Source organism: Myotis lucifugus, unplaced genomic scaffold (genome assembly GCF_000147115.1).
Source record: "Myotis lucifugus unplaced genomic scaffold, Myoluc2.0 scaffold_2537, whole genome shotgun sequence".
Lineage (NCBI taxonomy): Eukaryota > Metazoa > Chordata > Mammalia > Chiroptera > Vespertilionidae > Myotis > Myotis lucifugus.
In genome coordinates this window covers 1-20,341 of record NW_005873585.1, presented here as the reverse complement: position 1 = coordinate 20,341, position 20,341 = coordinate 1, and the positions used below count along the sequence as shown (strand labels likewise).

The 20,341-nt window shown below is 57.4% G+C and overlaps 6 gene segments (V, D, J or C); all 6 read right to left on the bottom strand.

Annotated features, from left to right (window-relative positions):
* Window positions 1-686: 686 nt before the first annotated feature.
* LOC102435728 lies at window positions 687-1,247 on the bottom strand. The segment is given in 2 exon segments: window positions 687-1,084; window positions 1,202-1,247. Coding segments are annotated over 2 exon segments (444 nt in total).
* A 1,872-nt stretch (window positions 1,248-3,119) lies between these two features.
* On the bottom strand, window positions 3,120-3,685 carry LOC102435422. The segment is given in 2 exon segments: window positions 3,120-3,538; window positions 3,640-3,685. Coding segments are annotated over 2 exon segments (465 nt in total).
* Window positions 3,686-4,893: 1,208 nt separating this feature from the next.
* Window positions 4,894-6,473, bottom strand: LOC102435112. The segment is given in 3 exon segments: window positions 4,894-4,956; window positions 5,961-6,295; window positions 6,406-6,473. Coding segments are annotated over 3 exon segments (456 nt in total).
* Window positions 6,474-7,694: 1,221 nt separating this feature from the next.
* Window positions 7,695-9,480, bottom strand: LOC102434807. The segment is given in 3 exon segments: window positions 7,695-7,740; window positions 9,028-9,343; window positions 9,429-9,480. Coding segments are annotated over 3 exon segments (411 nt in total).
* A 1,802-nt stretch (window positions 9,481-11,282) lies between these two features.
* LOC102434492 lies at window positions 11,283-12,994 on the bottom strand. The segment is given in 4 exon segments: window positions 11,283-11,389; window positions 11,581-11,779; window positions 12,519-12,847; window positions 12,949-12,994. Coding segments are annotated over 4 exon segments (681 nt in total).
* A 4,066-nt stretch (window positions 12,995-17,060) lies between these two features.
* Window positions 17,061-17,698, bottom strand: LOC102434178. The segment is given in 2 exon segments: window positions 17,061-17,551; window positions 17,653-17,698. Coding segments are annotated over 2 exon segments (537 nt in total).
* Window positions 17,699-20,341: the final 2,643 nt, after the last annotated feature.

The following is a 20,341-nucleotide window of genomic DNA, read 5'->3' as shown; positions in this document are numbered from 1 at the left end:
ACAGTCAGAGCCTATGGCTCAGGGAACCCCACTCACGGGAGCCCCATGGGCCTGAGTGGCATCAGCTGTGAGAGCGTCTCCCCCATAGACCCAGGCGCCCCCATCCTTCCTGGAGCAGCTCAGCATCCAGCCACCATCCAGCTCGCTCACCCTGTCGAGACCCAAAGAGGGTCCCTGGGCCCAGGCCACCCATGTCCCTCTGACAGCTCCTCTCCCCAATGTCACTGAAGGTCAGGGTCCCAGCAGAGGTGACGGCCAGCCCTGTGCCTGGGCTTCCTCCCGGGCCCGAGGCTCCCCAGCCCCTCGAAGCTGAGAGCCTGGTCCGTGTGCACAGGGCTGGGCAGAGCCTTGGGCGAGGAGCCCAGGGACTGAGGGGTCACTGCTCTGACCTCTGGGCGCGGAGCCCGTGCATTGGGGACGGGCCGCCTGCTGGGAGGTTCCTGGGCTCTGGGAACAGTTTCCAAAGCTGTTCCCTTATTTCAAGTCAGAAACAGCCATCGCACGGACCTGGGCTTCGTACCCACAGAGGACAGGCCACCTTTCAGGGACATAATGACCATTGGGTTTTGGTGTTGGATCTGTTTTCCTGAGACTCAGAGACATGGGATCAAACATGGCAAGTGACTCTTTATAAACCAGAAGGTCCTTCCCCGTGTAGTTTGCACATTGGAGTTATGTTAACAAAGTCACATGTTGGGACCCAAGACTCTGGTGGAGGCCAAGGTTTTTGTCCCACTTCCCCATCTGTGTGTGTCACTGTGGGAAGCACTACTGGTCCAGATCATACAGTAATAGTCAGCCTCGTCCTCAGGCTGCAGCCCCGAGATGGTCAGGAGCCCCGCATTGGCCGAGGCGTCTTTGGATCCAGAGAAGCGGCTGGGGACCCCGGAGCCCTGTTCCCCATCTGAGTCGGAGTAGTAGTACAGGAGGTACCGGGGACGGCTCCCTGGCTTCTGCTGCTGCCAGTATATGTTGTAGCTGCCAACACTGACATCACGGCTCAGGGTGCAGGTGAGTCTGGCCGTTGCTCCCAGAGATGCAGAGAGGGAGGGCGGCTGAGTCAGCACAGGCTGGGAGAGGGACCCTGCAGACACAGACACTCATGGGTGAGCGGACAGGAGCCCCAGGAAAGTTTATCAAGACGATGAGCAAGAGAGGAGTGATGCTGGGGGGTGAGCAGGGTCCCGAGGCCTGTCCCTACCTGTGCAGTGAGAGAGGATCACCAGGAGCAGAGGAGTCCAGGCCATGTTGCTCACAGCCCTGAGCCCACAGTGGGGCTGGGCTGCCCAGGCCTTCTTTTCTCCCCACCCTCTGCCAGAGGAGGGGCTGCCATGCAAATGGGGGTCCCTCCAGGGACTTCCCAGCCCCTCCCTGGGCCCTGGGGCTGGAGCTCAGCTCACACTCCAGACTGAGGAGCATGGAGGTGGGCTCACCCCTTGGGGGGCCCTGGGAGGAAGCACCTGCTGAGACAGCACAGAGGCTGTTGCTCAGAGGGCGCTGCCAGCACAGACACAGCTGGTCCCCATCAGGGTGCACAGGGCCCAGCCCCCAGGTCCAGGCTCCTGAGAGTGGAAAGTCCTTAGTGAGCAGCTGGGTGGGGGCCACAGAGCAACCCCACAGCGCCCCCTGCTGGCCTCAGGACACACTACATCGCCCTGGTCCAGAGCTCTGAGGCCCAGCTGGTGTCTGCTGCTCCCAGGTCACTGTCCCTGTTCCCACTTCCTGGTCTGAGTCGCACAGACAATGGCGCTCACTGCAGCGTCTCACTCCTGGGCCAGCCTGGGAGGTGCCAGCACGGACGTGACTGATAAATTAATTTGGTTTCAGTTCCAGCGAAGATGCTGCCACGTTAATGCACAGTGAGCTCTTGATCCAACATCCCAGGTGAGGACACGTCCAATGGCTTGAGGGGCTCATGGGGGCTGTTCCGGGAAACGATGGGAGTGAGTTTTCCAGGACCAGGCTCCGTGGCGTCTTCAAGGCCAGTTTAGCGACCACTGACCTCTGTGCTGCCTTCACAGCTTGCGGAGACCTGATGTACGTGAGGGAGTGGGACAGAGTAAGGGCTTCGGGGGCTCCCCGGGGACCAGGGGGAGCGGAGCGAGCCTCCTGACTGTAGACGGTGACGTGATGTCTGTGTGTGGGGCTCCCTTTACCTGTGTCACAGGCTCCTCGTCAGGCCTGGGTCTCAGGAGCCCTGAATCTCCTTTCTGGTTAAACAAACAGAAGCATCCCGGTCCTTCCTTCCTTCCTCATTGTCTGGCTGTAGGGACCCTCCCAACCCAGAGGCCACTAGGACGCCCCCAGCTGGGAGGAACCCCAGGCAGAACCCAGGGCAGAGCCACAGCCCCACCTGCTGGTCAGGGGCCCACGCGCAGTGTCATCCAGGACCCTGAGGCTAAATGCCCGGGAAGCTGTCACCAGCATTGGTCAGTGAGGAAAGGTCTTGGGTCTGATTGAAAGAATATTATTACATTCTCTGTGCTGGTAGAGGCTTACACAGGAGGGTGCGAAGGCATCCAGAAATAAACACTCTTTTGAGTATAACAGCCTCTGTCAGTCACATGAAAGAGCGACTATGTCGCTGTCGGCGACACTGGGGAGTTGGTCTCCTCTCATAACAGGCCTTTATGGTGCATCTAGAGATGTGAGTGACCTGTGTTCTCTATGCGGAGTCGCTGCAGAAGAGGCCAAATAGCATGTGAGGCTTCTCCCACCAGGAGGGGACCGGGGCTTGGGGAGCAGGAGGGATGGGGAGAGCAGCACAGCAGGTCAGAAGCCATGTGGTTGGAAAAGAACAATGTAGGGGGGAGAGGAGGAGGCGGGCTGCACGCGGCTGGGCACAGGGAGACTCTCCAGGACTGTTGACCGGAAAACACGCCGAGGGCGGAGAGGAGGAAGGACATGGAGTCACCGGGAGGGATCTGGGCTGAGTGACCGGTCAGATGGTCCCTCTTTAGTCGTAAGGATCGGGTCTTACATGGTTCCTCCCTTAACAAGGAGGTGAAGGTCTGGGAGGCAATTAGAAATACAGCCTCACACGTTCATAAAAAGTAAGCGCACACCCAGTCTTCACGTGAAATGTTACGGTGCTGAGTGTCCTAAGGGCGTTGGGGGATTTAGACACCACCAGCAGGGGCCAAGGTCAGGCAGGGAGAGCGGAGAGGAGGTTTTTGTCTCACTTCCCTGTGGGTCTGGACCACTGTGTAAGTGTCAGAGTTGCCTTCATATGTGTTACAGTAATAGTCAGCCTCATCCTCAGGCTGCAGCCCCGAGATGGTCAGGAGCCCCGCATTGGCTGAGGCATCTTTGGATCCAGAAAAGCGGCTGGGGACCCCGGAGCCCTGGAGCTTATCTGAGTCTGAGTAGTAGGCCAGGAGGTACCGGGGACGGCTCCCTGGCTTCTGCTGGTACCAGGATATCCAGTAGCTGCCAACACTGGAGCCACTGCTCAAGGTGCAGGTGAGTCTGGCTGTGGCTCCCGGAGATGCAGAGAGGGAGGGCGGCTGAGTCAGCACAGGCTGCTGGGAGAGGGACCCTGCAGACACAGACACTTGTCAGTGATGGGCAGGGACCAGGGGACGTTTCCCAGGAGACTGAGCAGGAAGGGAAGGAGCCTGGTCCCAGGCCTGTCCCTACCTGTGCAGTGAGAGAGGAGCACGAGGAGCAGAGGAGTCCAGGCCATGGTGCTCACAGCCCTGAGCCCACAGTGGGGCTGGGCTGCCCAGGCCTCCTTTTCTCCCCACCCTCTGCCAGAGGAGGGGCTGCCATGCAAATGGGAGCCCCTCCAGGGACTGCCCAGCCCCTCCCTGGGCCCTGGGGCTGGAGCTCAGCTCACACCCCAGACTGAGGAGCATGGAGGTGGGCTCACCCCTTGGGGGCCCTGGGAGGAAGCACCTGCTGAGACCACACACTGGTGCCTGCTCAGGGGGCGATGCCAGGCCACCAAGGACAGCAGGGAGCCCACAGTGCAGGTGCCTGTGTGTGAAGGTCTCTCTGAACAGCTGTGTGCTGATCACCTGGCAGTCCCACAGCGCCCCCTGCTGGTGGGAGGACACACCCTCCTCTGCCCCAAAGCCCTGACAGCCCAGCTGGCTGTGGGCTCCCAGGTCTCTGTCCCTGTTCCCACACCCACGGTCTGAGCCCAGATACTGCGATTTCATTCTCTGTATTGATCACCGTAGCATTTCCCTCTCAGGTTTGCATCTGTGTGATGAGCTTAAACATTCACAAATGACAAATGAATACGGTTTCTCTTCCAGTAAAGATTTTACAAAAGTAAGCACACAGTGAGCTTACTTTCCAACATCACAGGTGAGGGAGCTGCTCAGGTGTGATGAGCTCCTGGGGGCTGTTCAGGTCAATGACAGAGAAAGGAATTTTCCACAAATACCCTCAGGGTCACATTCAAAAAAGAACCATTCTGCAAACATTTCAAAACATGTAAGGGATCAAATCATTGTCATGTGATTTGAGTTAGTGATTCATTAACAAAAAAAAAAGGTTTGGTAGGCTCCACATTTACCAGTGGACCTTGTAGCACATCAGGTTTTTATATTTTAGGAAAAGCCTTTATATTCCAACATTTGTATGTGCTGCTTTCTGTGACCAACATTGTCTTCGTGTCCTAAAATGTGCTTATATTTTAAATTCCCTGCCTGTCCTTTCGTGCCTGTTTCCTCGTTTTCGGCACAAGCTACAGGGGATGGTGAGGAGCTGGCAGACGTGGTGACTGACACTCTCCCCACACGTAGGACGCGTCCCACAGCAGCGTGTGAGCTCCTGAGGGGGGAGGGCATTGCCCCAAAGACCAGGAGCCACACTGTGGCCCTCACTCCTCAGGGCTCAGGGTCCCTGAGAGGAGCAGCCAGTGACTCACAGGAGGAGTGAGCGTCAGAGCTCAGCACTGAGGGGGGGACAGCGGTTGTGCCCAAGGACCCCGGTGGGCGGTGCAGCCTGAGACCCGGGGCCGGGGCAGCAGGGACAGAGGGGCCTCTCTGTGCACAAAGGCCTCAGCCGCTCCCACTGAGCATCAGGGAGGAGGGCCCGGCTGGGAAGGTCCTGGACACAGTCACTGACCCTGAGAGAGACGCAGGGGCCCTCGTCGGGGTTCAGGTCTGAAGTGACCACAGATGGTCCCCAGCTCAGACCCGGGGCTGCAGGGCCAAGGGGCTCAGTGTCCCCGCTGATGGGGATGGGCCTCCTGTTCGGTGTCAGGCCTTGTGTCCAGGAAGAGGCTGCTGTGACGGCCTCTGAGGGGAGAGGAAAGGAGGCCCATTCATGCTCCAGGGGCTGCCCTGGGACCTGGCCCCTGGGGGGGGGGGGAAGGGGCTGCATAGAAGCAGAGGCCACAGGCTGAGCCTGAGAGGCAGGTGCTGGGGGCGCCCCTCCTGGCAGGTGAGAAGGGCTCCCTGTGGCCTCAGTCCCACAGGACGGGCTCTGGGTGGGCACGGGGGCTGCGGGCACAGGAGGGGCCGGGACAGGCAGCCTTGGCCTCAGTGCCCCCCCAGCGTGGCTCACGGAGCCCGAGTTGCCAGACTTGCCCCAGAGAGCAGATCAGAGACCACACAGGCACCTGCTCTCTTGCTGGATGGGGGTCCCAGGCTGTTTGGGGAGCCCCAGGTCACAGCACACACAGGGGTCATCCCTGAGGGAATCTGACGCAGACACAGCTGGACTCAGGGCCCTGGGTCTGCCCTGCCCCGTCCTGGCCGCCCCCTGACGCACAGGAAGGTCTGCTCAGGCTGAGACACGCACATCGTGTGCTGCTTCCACAGGCGGGCTTGATGGGCATGTTCAAAGGGTGAGGACAGGTTTTGCTAACACAGTCCCCGGGAGGGGCGAGGGGGAGGGGTTCTCTGCGCCTGGTTTCGGGTCACCCAGCAAAGGCGCAGCCTTCTCATCAGAGGATGGGGCTGTCCCGGGCCCCACTGTAGCGGGACAGCGGGTTTTTGTCTCACTTCCCCACAGGCCTGCAGCACCGTGGGAGTACCAAGATCATCATCGAAGGACTGGCAGTAATAGTCGGCCTCGTCCTCAGCCTGCAGCCCTGTGATGGTCAGGGTGCCTGAGCTGCCAGACGTGGAGCCAGAGAACCGGTCAGGGACCCCTGAGGGTCGGATGTTATCACCATCGATGAGGAGTTTGGGGGCCTTTCCTGGGAGCTGCTGGTACCAGTGCACATAGTTACCACCCCCAATGTTGGAGCTGCTTCCAGTGCAGGAGATGGTGACCCTCTCGCCCGGGGCCCCCGACACTGAGGATGGCTGAGTCAGCACAGACTGGGCCCAGGATCCTGCAAGAGGGGGAGACACAGACATGGTGAGTCTGGGTCTAGGGACAAGAGGAGGAAGCAGGGCCCATGTGTCTCCCCAAGGCCCCTTCCCCGTCCCTTTATCCAGTCACCTGTGCAGTGAGCCAGGAGGGTGAGGAGGAGAGGGGCCCAGGCCATGGTGGAGGTCATCCCTGAGTCCTGCTCCCTGAGGCCCCCACAGCTGAAGCAGAGCTCCCCACACCTCTCCCCTTCCCCCTCTTCATAGTCTGTGGGAGGGAGGGCCCCACTCATGCAAAATGAGGACCCCTGGTTTGATCCCTCCCTGGGCCCTGGGTCTGGTCCCTGTGCCTGAGGATGGCAGGGTGAGGGCAGGGGTGGGGCTGTGTGGGGCCCAGGGGGTGGCAAGGTCACAGCTGTGAGCCCTGAGCACAGGGCACCAGGCAGGGCCAGGGAACAGGTTGCAGCTCCAATGAGCCCAGCCCTTCAGCAGCGGCCCCTGTGCGCCCCCTGGTGCCCAGGCCTGGATGCACCACTGTGTCCCCTGCTGACTGAGCCCATGAGGGACAGGTCCTGCCTCCCCCAGCTCTGTGCACTGACCCCCTGGCTCAGGGCACCCAGGTGCCCCCTGAGGTGGCCTCCTCATCCCCTCAGGACACTCTCTATGTTCCCCTCCGCCTCCTCCTGGGAGTCTGGGACCGTCTGCCTGGCTGTTCATGGTCAGAACTGAGCTACTGTCACTTAGGGAACTTTCCTCCCAGGATCAGGTCCAGAGCAGCGACCAGCCCTAGGAGGCGAGGTCCCTAATTTGCAGGTCACAGTTTATTTTTTTTATGGGATTCCTCCCCTGTTAGAAATTAACCACTCTCTTTCCAGCACACAAATATTGTTCTCTCAATGCCCTTCCCTTCTGTTCAGTAGATTATACATATTGCGTTTCTGCACATGCTTTTCGGTCAAGCTTTACCTAGTAACTGGCATCCTCATTGATAGGGAAATTGAACATAATATTTCCCACTAGTCTGTTTTCTGTCCATAGGAGAGTCTGGTGTCTGATTGTCTGACTGAGACTCACTGTGACCCCAACTCCCTGGACACAGAAGGGGAAGGGACAGTGACAGCACCACCAGGACCAGAGCCTGTGAGGGGGGGACACTAAGCAATGATTCAAGGGGACCTGGGGGAGCACTTTGTGGGGATGGAAGCAGAAGGAGATGCACCGTGGGGTGTGGGGTCAGAGGTCGTGTGCGAGGCCTAGGGGCCTGTCCCCCCCTGAGGGAGGTGGGGGAGGCAGAGGCTCCAAGGAGAGGGGGGCAGCGTCTCCATGGCAGCCATGAGCCTGCCTCCCAGGTCCTCCCTCTGGGAAAGGGAGGCCAGGCTGTGGGGTTGGTGCTGTTTCTCACTTTCCTGGGGGAACTGGACCTCAGGTCACTGCCGCCTGATGGGAGTGGCTGCGGCTTTTATTGGACCTGAATGTGTCAGGACAATGGGGAGGTCAGGGGTCAGAGCTGGTCATGGTGAGGCAGGAACTACCTTGCAGGTTTCTCTGCTCAGTTTCCAGACCCAAATGCACTAGTGAGGAGGGTGGGGCAGAGGGAGGCTCAGGGTGCATGAGGGGAACTTCCTGTCTGTGTTCGCTCTGATCTGGACCAACACCTCCCAGCCATGGGGTCAGCAGGGCATGGAGCCCAGTTCCCGCTCCTGGGAGCTCAGAGGTCCCTGGGGATGTCCTCTCAGGAGAAAGAGCAAATCCCTGCTCTGAGCCGGTGGCCGAGCTCAAGGAGGGTCCCCAAGCCCGGCCAGGCGCTGGGGCTGCCAGGCCTCCTTTCCTCCCACCCTCGGCCAGAGGAGGGGCCGTCCCTGCAGATGTGGTCCCTCCAGGGACTGCCCAGCCCCCTGAGCCCTGGTGCTGCAGCTCAGCTCCCCCCCAGGCTGAGCAGGATGGACTGTCCTGACGGGCTGTGTCCTGGAGACGCTGCCACAAAGGCCCACAGACTGAGCCCCCCAGAGCCAGGGAGAGGGTCCCTCTCAGGGGTGGGGTTCAAGTCTGAGGTCAAGGTGCTGGCAGGGCCGCCCTCCCAGGGGGGCCCCCGGTAGGTGCTCTCTTGTCTCTTTCCAGCGTCTGGAGGCTCCGTCCAACCCTGACATGATCTCAGCTTGGGCCTCGGTCCCTGACTCTGTCCTCACAGCTGAGCCCGCGGGTCACGCGCCCAGGCCTCAGAGAGTCTGTGGGAACCTGCTCTGGGGCAGAGGGACCGGGTTTTGGAAGACACGGTGCTGTGACCCCCCCTACAGGGTCCTGCCCCCCAACCTCACACGGTGTGAAGGGGAGACGGGAAGGAAATTCTTCTGGGATGGAGGCCCCAACTGCATTTCAAAGTGGCTCCATTTGTATTGTTGTTCTACTATATTGTTAAGTTTTATCTTGATTATTAAATGCCGGCCGAGTGAAACTCACACTTGACTGTGCATGTGAGTGTGAGTGTGTGTGTGAGTGTGAGTGTGAGTGTGTGAGTGTGAGTGTGTGAGTGTGAGTGTGACTTTTCCTTTTGCTGCCCCTGTCCATTTCCTGTGAGACTGTTGCTTATACTGACTCTCACAGCTGAGAATAATTAATGCGATTGCCTGGTCCGGGGACTCGGAGAACAGCCCTCAGAGCCACCCCAGCGGGACGCAGCCCCGTGAACAGCAGACGGGGCCCCAGAAGCAGAGGGTTCCCTGAGCCCTGTGTTTGTGCCCCACTTCCCCGCCCGCACCTGTCACTGTGGGGACGGCCGCTGTACCCCAGGGCACAGTAGTACTCGGCCTCGTCCTCAGGCTGCGCCCCTGAGAGGGTCAGGGCAGCTTTGCCCCCTTGGATGGAGCCTGAGAACCGGGCGGGCGTCCAGGAGAGTTTATTGCTTGTGTCATAAATGAGTGTCCTGGGGACCTGGCCGGGCTTCTGCTGGATCCAGTACGGATAGTGACCGCTGGTGACCTCTCCAGTGTTAGTGCTGCAGGTGAGAGTGACCGTCACGCCTGGGACCACGCTCTCTGAGGGCTCCTGAGTGACCACAGCCTGAGACCTGGACCCTGAAATAGACACAGACATGATCAGGAATGAAGAATAAAGGCAGAGGGGCCCCTCCACGGGCTGGTCTCTGAAATGGCCCTGAACCTGGGCAGAGAGCGAGGATGAGGAGGAGGAGGAGGGGAGTCCAGCTCATGGTGGAGATGGTGAAGACTTTCCAAGGTGCCTCGGTCTCTTGCAGGTGCTGGTCTCGGGTGTCCCTTTATCTTCTCCCGGCCTCCTGGGCACAGGGGGTGTTTGCTGGTCATTATGCAAATGTGAGCCCACAGGACCCTCCCGTCCTGGGTCCTGGGCCCAGTTTGAAGCTTCACTGTGAGGAGGAGGCTGGGGAGGCTGTGGGCTCTGAGTCTGTCCCTTGAGGGGAAGCACCTGCTGTCACCTCACACCCAGGCCATGGGCATGGGCGCAGGGCCCACTCAATGAGAACCATGTGAGATAGCTTCAAGCCTTGCAGCTCTGAGAAGAGCCACAGCGCCCCCTGGTGACGCCCTGGTGAATAGTCATGGTGGCGGGAACTACAGAAGGAATGATGCCACTTCAAACAAACAAACCAACCAGGTATTTCCTCCTTCTGACTCCCTGCAGGGAGCTTCCCCCCTGATTTCCCCTGTTTTGTTTTTGGTTCTATAATTACCCTTGGGCTGTGTCCACAGAGTCTATTGAATCCTGGGTGTCTCTTCTTCCCTTTGGACTATGAAGCTCAAAGCTGCTCCTCCATGGACTATGGGATCGCTGTCCTCATACATCCGCCCAGAACCCCCTCCTCTGGGTCACCTCAGTGTTGGTGTCAGTAGATTAAAATTCATCCTTCACGTGTTTAACTTCCTGGTTTTTGACATAATGAGGGGTAATTTACACAGAATCTGGACATTGTGAAGATGCTATGAGGAGCCTCTGGGTGCCTTTCATTCTCCCTTTTTTTAAAAAAAAAATATATTTTATTGCCTTTTATTTTACAGAGAGGAAGGGAGAGAGATAGAGAGTTAGAAACATCGATGAGAGAGAAACATCGATCAGCTGCCTCCTGCACACCCTCCACTGGGGATGTGCCCGCAACCAAGGTACATGCCCTTGACCAGAATCGAACCCGGGACCCTTCAGTCCGCAGGCCGACACTCTATCCACTGAGCCAAACCGGTTTCGGCCATTCTCCCTTTTTTTTTAATAAAAATACATTTTTGTTGATTTGAGAGAGTGAGATGAAGATAGAAACATCAGTGATTACAGCGAATCATTGATCGGCGCCTCCTGCATGCCCCTTACAGAGGATGGAGCCTTCACCCGGGCCTGTGCCTTGACCAGAATCAAACCCGGAACCCTTCAGTCAGGAGGCCGAGGCTCTATCCACTGAGCGAAACCAGCCAGGGCTGTCAGTCATATTTTTGCAATCGGGTCCAGGGTGAGCTGGTCCTGCAGGAGAGGAGGGCAGGTGCCTACTCTCCCGCCCCAGAGCTGGAGCTCCTCCTGGGAGCGGGTTTAATAAGTCACGTTACCGCGATTGGCAGCCTCCTTCTCAGGCCAGAGACCAGGGGTGGTCACAGAGGCCCTGTGAGCCTGGCTGGTAGGGCTCAGTGGTTGAGCATGAACCCAGAAACCAGGGGTCACAGTTCAAGTTCTGGTCAGGGCACAAGTCCCAGTTGCGGGCCCCATTCCCAGTATGGGGCATGCAGGAGGAAGGCGATCATTGACTCATCATTGATGTTTCTATTTCTCTCTCCCTCTCCCTTCCTCTCTAAATAAAAAATATATATTTTTTAAAAATACATGAAAAATATGTATTACAAAAAGAAGCCACGTGCACAAATGAAGAGCAAGTGAAGAGAGCTGAGCTGTGGACTGTCAATCTCCTCTGTCCTAGGTCACAAGGTCCGGTAGGTGCTCTGCCTGGGTGCTGTGGGGACCGTTGCTATGGGAACGGTCAGTGTGTCTGCTGACCCAGGTTCAGGAGAAGGTGACCTGGGATCTGGGCTCATCAACAGCTTCCCAGCGGGAGTGACAGGCACCTGTTGGGAAGGTCCTGCTCCCCATGGCCCACAGCCACCCACACCCTGGGGGGTAGGAAAGCCCCAGTGGGTGAGAGGAGAGGACACAGTCAGAGCCTGTGGCTCAGGGAACCCCACTCACGGGAGCCCCCATGGCCCCGAGTGGCCTCAGCTGTGAGAGCGTCTCCCCCATAGACCCAGGCGCCCGCATCCTTCCTGGAGCAGCTCAGCATCCAGCCACCGTCCAGCTCGCTCACCCTGTCGAGACCCAAAGAGGGTCCCTGGGCCCAGGCCACCCATTTCCCTCCGACAGCCCCTCTCCCCAATGGCACTGAAGGTCAGGGTCCCAGCAGAGGTGACGGCCAGCCCTGTGCCTGGGCTTCCTCCTGTGTCACAGTAATAGTCGGCCTCATCCTCAGGCTGCAGCCCTGAGATGAGCAGGAGCCCTGCATTGGTCTAGGCATCTTTGGATCCGGAGAAGCAGCTGGGGATCCCGGAGCCCTGGCCCTTATCTGAGTCTGTGTGGAAATTCAGGAAGTACCGAGGAGGGCTCCCTGGCTTCTGCTGGTGCCAGGTTATCCTGTATCCACCAACATTGAGACCGCTGCTCAGGGTGCAGGTGAGTCTGGCTGTGGCTCCCGGAGATGCAGAGAGGGAGGGCGGCTGAGTCAGCACAGGCTGGGAGAGGGACCCTGCAGACACAGACACTTGTCAGTTATGGGCAGGGACGGCTCCCTCAAAGCTGAGATCCTGGTCCCTGAGCACAGGGCTGGGCAGGAGCTTTGGGCGAGGAGCCCGGGGAGTGAGTGGTCGCTGCTCTGACCTCTGGGCGCTCTCAGTCCATGCTCCGGGCACGGGCCGCCTGCTGGGAGGATCCTGGGCTCTGGGAACAGTTTCCAAAGCTGTTTTCCTTATTTCAAGTGCGAAACAGCCATCGCACGGGACTTGGGCTTCTTACCCATGGATGACAGGCCACCTTTCAGAGACATAATGACCACTGAGTTTTCGTGTTGGTTCTGTTTTTCTGAAACTCAGAGACATGGGATCAAACATGGAAAGTGACTCTTTATAAACCAGAAGGTCCTTCCCCGTGTAGTTTGCACATGGAATTTATGTTAACAAGGTCACATGTTGGGACCCAAGACTCTGGTGGAGGCCAAGGTTTTTGTCCCACTTCCCCATCTGTGTGTGTCACTGTGGGACCATTATTGTACCAGATCAGACAGTAATAGTCAGCCTCGTCCTCAGGCTGCAGCCCCGAGATGAGCAGGAGCCCCGCATTGGCCGAGGCGTCTTTGGATCCAGAGAAGCGGCTGGGGACCCCGGAGCCTTGGCCCTTATCTGAGTCAGTGTGGTAGTTCAGGAGGTACCGGAGAGGGCTCCCAGGCTTCTGCTGGTGCCAGTTTATCCTGTATCCACCAACATTGAGGCCGCTGCTCAGGGTGCAGGTGAATCTGGCTGTGGCTCCCGGAGATGCAGAGAGGGAGGGCGGCTGAGTCAGCACAGGCTGCTGGGAGAGGGACCCTGCGGACACAGACACTTGTCAGTGATGGGCAGGGACCAGGGGACGTTTCCCAGGAGACTGAGCAGGAAGGGAAGAAGCCTGGTCCCAGGCCTGTCCCTACCTGTGCAGTGAGAGAGGAGCGCGAGGAGCAGAGGAGTCCAGGCCATGGTGCTCACGGCCCTGAGCCACAGTGGGGCTGGGCTGCCCAGACCTCCTTTTCTCCCCCACCCTCTGCCAGGGGAGGGGCTGCCATGCAAATGGGGGTCCCTCCAGGGACTGCCCATCCCCTCCCTGGGCCTTGGGGCTGGAGCTCAGCTCATACCCAGACTGAGGAGCTTGGAGGTGGGCTCACCCCTTGGGGGCCCTGGAGGAAGCACCTGCTGAGACCACACAAAGGCTATTGCTCAGGGGGCGCTGCCAGCAAAGACACAGCTGGTCCCCATCAGGGCGCACAGGGCCCAGCCCCCAGGTCCTGGCTCCTGTGAGTGGAAAGTCCTTAGTGAGCAGCTGTGTGGGGGCCACAAGGCGATCCCACCGCGCCCCCTGCTGGCCTCAGGACACACTACATCGCCCTGGTCCTAAGCCCTAAGCCCAGCTGGTGTCTGCAGCTCCCAGGCCACTGTCCCTGTTCCCACTTCCTGGTCTGACTGGCACAGACGCTGGCGCTCACTGCAGCTTCTCACTCCTGGGCCAGCCTGGGAGGTGCCAGCACGGACGTGACTGAGAGGTGCTGGTCTGGGAGGCGGTTAGAAATGCGTCCTCCCCAGGAGCGTCCTGGCGACATGGGTGGGATGCCGGAACAGACTTGCTTCTGCCACCATCTGAAACACCCGCCAGCCAGGCTTCAGAGCGACCCAGAGGTGCCTCTTCGGCGTGGCCATGGACACTCCCTGCCAGCTGACAGGATGAGCGCTCGTGTCCAAGGTGACCCAGCGGGTGATGGCGAGAACTGTAAGCAGCATGTTGACTGTTGTCCTTGTTGCTGTGGGACTGGCACCAGGAGATGGAAAGCTGGAGACCTTAATCCCGAAGCCCTGGACGTGCCGTTGCGAGGCCTCCTCCAGGGCTCCCATATGTTTCTATTTTACTTACTATCGTAGCGTAGATTTAAAATGTATTCATTAAAAATAGTCTTTTTTTTTAGATTTTAGGCAACATAGAAATTTGTTAAGTATGTAGTTATTACTTTATGTACCTTTGTTTCCCCTTTAATTTTACCCTGCCCCATGTCATCTAATGTCTTCTTATTTTTCAATTAGATTACATTCAATATTACTTTGTATTAGTTTCAGGTATACTCAAAAGTAAAGTGTCCCCTCAATGTTTCGGGTACCCACCAGGCCCCATGTATACGGATCACAGTACAAACCGACTGTACTCCCTACGCTATCATCTACTAATAGAGTTAGTGCGCGCCCTCGTGGTGCTGCTCAGGCATTGTAGACAAGTAGTGTTTTAGGCGCTTACACCGGCCACGCATCTTCTCTGCATTAAACATGCTTTTATATTATTCCTTTTGAATTTACTCAACTAACTTGTTGAAAAAATTCCAATGAATTGGAATTACTCCGGCTAAAAATACTCAATTTATATATAGACTCAGAAGTTAGCTTTCCCCTCATTCTAGGTCCTCCTCTTTATTCTGCCTCCCCCTGTTTGAGACTTCACACTGCACAACACTGTTCAAAGCTGTAGACTATTAGGTGTCACTGTCTTTATTCTGCTCACTGACCCCGCAGAGAAGCCATTCTCCATCACTGCTCAGCAAAATCGTATATGCTCACTGCTTAATCATCACTTGTACTTTTTCATTTCATTTTTCCAGCTTCCTTGCATTATTATAGTGTCACTGGATTTTAAGAGCTTGTTTATAACTAAAGATGTTAACCATTTCTCATGCATTGCAAATGATATACCATGTTTTTTGTTACTATTTTACTCTGCTGTTTTACTTTTTGGTTGTATCAAACTTGTGCATTAAATATAATCATATTCTGTTTTAAAAAAAAAAAAGAAATGCGGCCTCACACGTTCATAAACAGTCAGCTGAGCCCCAGCCTTCAGGGGAGACGTTATGGTGCTGAGAGTCCTGAGGGCGCTGGGGGACTGAGAAGGGACATGAGCCTGGGACACAGCCCTGGGCTCCTCCCTCTTCACAGACGGGAGGGGCTCCTGACACGCACGTCACTCATTCAGTCTGTCTCTGTGGACGCGCTCATCCATCTAAGGCAGTGACCGGCAAACTGCGGCCCCTTGAATGTGGCTCTTCCACAAAATACCACGTGCGGGTGCACACGTACAGTGCGATTGAAACTTCGTGGCCCATGTGCAGAAGTCGGTATTTTGTGGAAGAGCCACACTCAAGGGGCCAAAGAGCCGCATGAGGCTCTCAAGCCCCATTTTGCCGACCACGGGTCTAAGGAATGGGGGGTGTTGGCTGATGATGCAGTGCCTTCTGCGTTGGGCCCTTTGTGATGAGCTGGGTGTGGGTTCAGGGGGAGCAATCTCTTCGTCGTCCCCATGCAATGGCCACAGAAAGAACTGAAGACACTGAATGCGTGTGTCGGGGGGAGGCAACATTGGCAGATCAATGGACGGCACAAGCCACATCAATACCTGTTTGGGGGCATTTGTGTGATAATAGGCCTGGCCCTTTAAGAACACAGCCATGGGATGTGGGTTACACCTTAGACACCAGCCTTCCTTTCCAGGCCCCTGGAGACACGCTGGGGAAGCCCCAGAAGATCTTCCTTCTGGTTCCAGGATGGACCCTCCCTCAGAGCAGGGCCTGCAGGCACCATAGAGTCCCTCAGGCCCTCCCCACCCAAGTCTGCAGAGGGCGCTCCTGACCTTGGGGTGAGGACAGTGACCTTCCTCCTCCAGAGGCTCAGCTGTGCTCTGCTCTGTCTGTCCTGCCCCCAGGGAAGCTGCCAGAACCTGTGACCTCCTGCTGCCCCGGGGGTGTGGGTGGGAGACGGCAAGGAGAGGAGCTGCCAACTCATTTCTCTTGTGCTCACTGAACAGGATCCTCTGAAATGTAACGATGATGATGATGATAATCCAACCTGGAGTCAGCACCTCCCGGGAGAGACTGGGAGCCCAGGAAGGGGACTCACACCCCCGGGGCTGTGCTGGGAGGAGGGCGGGGCCCTGGGGTGGGCTGGTCAGTGATGCTCAGCCTCATCCTCAACCTGTGACAGGGGCCTCTGGGGTAGCTGACATGGCGACCAAAATGAGAACCAACATTCCTGTCTGTTTTTATATATATTTTTATTGATTTCAGAGAAGTAATAGGCAGAGAGAGGGAAAGAAACATCAATGATGACAGAGGATCATCGACTGGCTGCCTCCAGCACACCCCCCACTGGGTTCATGCATGTAACCTGGGCATGTGCCCTGACCCGGGATACAACCCTGACATCCTGGTTCACAGGTCAACACTCAACCACTGGGCCCTGCCAGCCGGGCTGAGGATCCCCATGTCCTGAGGATGTGGTTGTGTCATGGGTGCAGAGTGTTGCTGAGATGTCACCGGTGCTGATGGATGAAAATGACGCCTTTCTCCCCAGTGCTGCTGCCTGGGCTGGGGTTACTAGGCCTGGGCTGTCTGTCCTGGTCCCGGTCCCTGGAGGAGCTGGAGGAGCAGGGGAGCTGCAGGGACCCGTGTGCACAGGCAGGGTCCACGCTGCAGGGCATGGGGCAGGGCTGGTGGAGTGCCCGCATGAGCATGACCATCTGGGACCCTGTCCTGGGTCCTGTTTAATCGTGAGGACAAGGGAGACCCAGGACCTGATGGAGACACCCTGACACCTGGTCCTTTGGCCCCGGAGCTAAGTTCTAGCGGCCTCGCATCACAGCCAGACGTATCCTCAAGGAGCTCATATGCATGTGCCTAGAGATAGGATGTTGTTATTTTCAAATTTTGATAGTTCCCTGGTATTATATATACTGCCTCACACGTTCATAAAAGTTCATAAAAAACCAACCTTCATTTCAGTAGGTTGGTTTTTAATGCAAAATTCAGATTTGAGCCCTCAGACCAGGATCCTCTCTCAGTCATTGCTTGACTCTGAGCTGAGCTTGGCCTGAATGAATCTGATTCAACCTCCTCCAGTGTCTCCATGGGAACCTTCATCCCTGAGGAATGTTACCTGTGGGAACGTGAACATGGCGCACATTCCATGAGCAACAAATCAATGGAAACGCTGACCTGATGCCAAAGCTGTGACCCTGTCAGGACCTCGGGTCCAAGCACCACACGGTGCCGGATGGACACCTATCAGCACAGTCACGGCTGAGCCAGACCTGGGCGGAGCCGCCAGCAGGGGCCAAGGTCAGGCCAGGAGAGCGGAGAGGAGGTTTTTGTCTCACTTCCCTGTGGGTCTGGGCCACTGTGAGAGTCTTAGAGCTGCTGTCCCATGTGTCACAGTAATAGACAGCCTCGTCCTCAGGCTGCAGCCCCGAGATGGTCAGGAGCCCCGCATTGGCCGAGGCGTCTTTGGATCCAGAGAAACGACTGGGGACCCCAGAGCCCTGGCCCTTATCTGAGTCTGAGTAGAATTTCAGGAGATACCGGGGAGAACTCCCTGGCTTCTGCTGGTACCAGCGTATCCAGTAACTGCCAACACTGAAGCCACTGCTCAGGGTGCAGGTGAGTCTGGCTGTGGCTCCCGGAGATGCAGAGAGGGAGGGCGGCTGAGTCAGCACAGGCTGGGAGAGGGACCCTGCGGACACAGACACTTGTCAGTGATGGGCAGGGACCAGGGGACATTTCCCAGGAGACTGAGCAGGAAGGGAAGAAGCCTGGTCCCAGGCCTGTCCCTACCTGTGCAGTGAGAGAGGAGCACGAGGAGCAGAGGAGTCCAGGCCATGGTGCTCACAGCCCTGAGCCCACAGTGGGGCTGGGCTGCCCAGGCCTCCTTTTCTCCCCCACCCTCTGCCAGGGGAGGGGCTGCCATGCAAATGGGGGTCCCTCCAGGGACTGCCCAGCCCCTCCCTGGGCCCTGGGGCTGGAGCTCCACTCACACCCCAGACTGAGGAGCAAGAAGGTGGGCTCACCCTTTGGGGGCCCTGGGAGGAAGCACCTGCTGGGACCACACACAGGTGCCTGCTCAGGGGGCGCTGCCAGGCCACCAAGGACAGCAGGGAGCCCACAGTGCAGGTGCCTGTGTGTGAAGGTCTCACTGAATAACTGTGCTGATCACCTGGCAGTCCCACAGCGCCCCCTGCTGGTGGGAGGACACACCCTCCCCTGCCCCAAAGCCCTGACAGCCCAGCTGGCTGTGGGCTCCCAGGTCTCTGTCCCTGTTCCCACACCCACGGTCTGAGCCCAGATACTGGGATGTGAGTCTCTGTATTGATCACCGTAGCATTTCACTCTCAAATCTGCATCTGTGTGATGAGCTTAAACATTCACAAATGACAAATGAACATGGTTTCTCTTCCAGTAAAGATGCTGCACAAATAAATGCACAGTCAGCCTCTTGTCCAACCTCACAGGTGAGGGAGCTGCTCAGGTGTGATGAGCTCCTGGGGGCTGTTCAGGTCAATGAAGGAGAGAGGAACTTTCCAGAAATACCCTCAGGGTCACATTCAGAGGAGGACCATTCAGCAAACATTTCAAAGCCTGTAAGGCATCAAATCATTGTCATCTGATAGGAGTTAGTGATTCATTATGAAAAAACGCAGTTTCATCGGCTTCACATTTACCAGGGGAGCTCGCAGCTCGTGGGAGTTGTTGAATTTAAGGAATTGACTTTATATTCTTCCATCTGTATGCTCTGCTGGTCTGTGTCTCGTGTGTCTTGAACCGATTTTCTCTTTGGTGGGCTAACGTGTGTTATATGTTGAAATCCCCGTGTGCATTTCCTGACTTGTTTTCTCATTCGGGGAAGAAGCTGAATGTGGCCTGTGCTGTGTGTGCGGATGTGGGGAAACCTGGGCAGTGAGCGCAGAAGCCACCCCTCCTCCCCGAGCCCGAATCTGCCTCGGCCTCAACTGCAGATGCTCCCGTGGTCCCCACACTGAGGCTCACGCGGATGCTGGTCGATGCCAGTGACCAGGAAACCGCGTCCCTGGGCGCTCTCTCCTCAGACACTAGAGCCTGGTCCCTTCTGCTCAGGCCGGTCCCCCCGGCCCAGAACCCTCAGTGCGTCCCCCTGCTCCTCCCCTCCACCTCCAACTCCCCAGCTGCCCTCAGGGCCCCCCGTGTGCTGGCTCTTCCTCCATGTCCAACTGGTGCCCTGCAATGCCCAGCTCCCCCAGCGCCCTGGCTGCCCTGTTACTGCAAAACCTCAGTCCCTGTCCCTTCAGGTCCTCCTACTATCCACAGGTCCTCTGGGTCCCTTCATGGTGAGGCTGTCTCTATCAAGCATCTTGGGAAGGTGGTCGTGTTCTCTATGTAACTCCTCGTGATAAACACGGAATGACTTCATCCTGGAATTCTTTGACGCAGCAAAACCCCAGCAGTCAGCAGCCACACGGGGCCCAGCAGAAGTCTGGCCGAGCCCCAGGGCACTGACTTATGACAGAAAAAAGAGACCACCTGGACCCCCGCCCGGTTCTCAGGCTCCATCCAGGGGGGCACAGCTGCCCTGACCCTCTCAGGGGCCCAGCCTGAGGGCCAGGCCAGAACACTGCCCCCTACTGGTCTCTGATGCAGCGCCCACCAGCCCCTCCCCACCCCAGCCTCCCAGAGGGCACCCTGACTTTGCACTTGGATCCCTGTGATGTCACCTCCCAGCACAGAAGCAGTCGCTCACTCCCTGGGCTGGGGCCTCAGGCACTGGCTCCTGAGAACTAAGGGGCCGGGCTGCTGCGAGCAGGACGCGTTCCCAGCTCCCCCGCGGCCAGGCATCTGGGCCGACCTGGCGGCGTCTTTAGCTTCGGCCACTTGTGCGGTGCCTTCCCCATGGAGGACCCTCTGGACCAAGGTCAAGGCTCAAACCCCTACTCGGCACTCGGCCAGTTCACACCGAGGAGGAGCCATGTGAGTCGCCCTCACAAGGTGGCGGGTGTTGTTGTCATTGTTGTTGGGAGAGACCCTGTGCGACCCTCCCCCTGCCCGGGTCCCGGCTCTTCAGGTCTGTCTCAGTCACTGCATGTAACACCAACTCAGAAACGGTGTTCGCTTCTCCGTTTTCCACACTCAGCTTTACTTTTTCCTCTCAGCTTTATCCTCCAGGAGCTCACATGCATGTGGCTACAGATAGGATGTTGTTATCTTTACATGTTGATAGTTCCCGGCTGTTATACAGACTACACTTCATTGCTGCAGGTTGGTTTTAATGCAAAATTCAGATTTGAGTCCTCAGACCAGGATCCTCTCTCAGTCACTCCTCCACTCGGATCTGAGCTTGGCCTGAATGAATCTGATTCAACCTCCTCCAGTGTCTCCATGGGAACCTTCATCCCTGAGGAATGTTACCTGTGGAACGTGAACATGGCCCACATTCCATGAGCAACAAATGATGAAACGCTGACCTGACGTCAAAGCTGTGACCCTGTCAGGACCC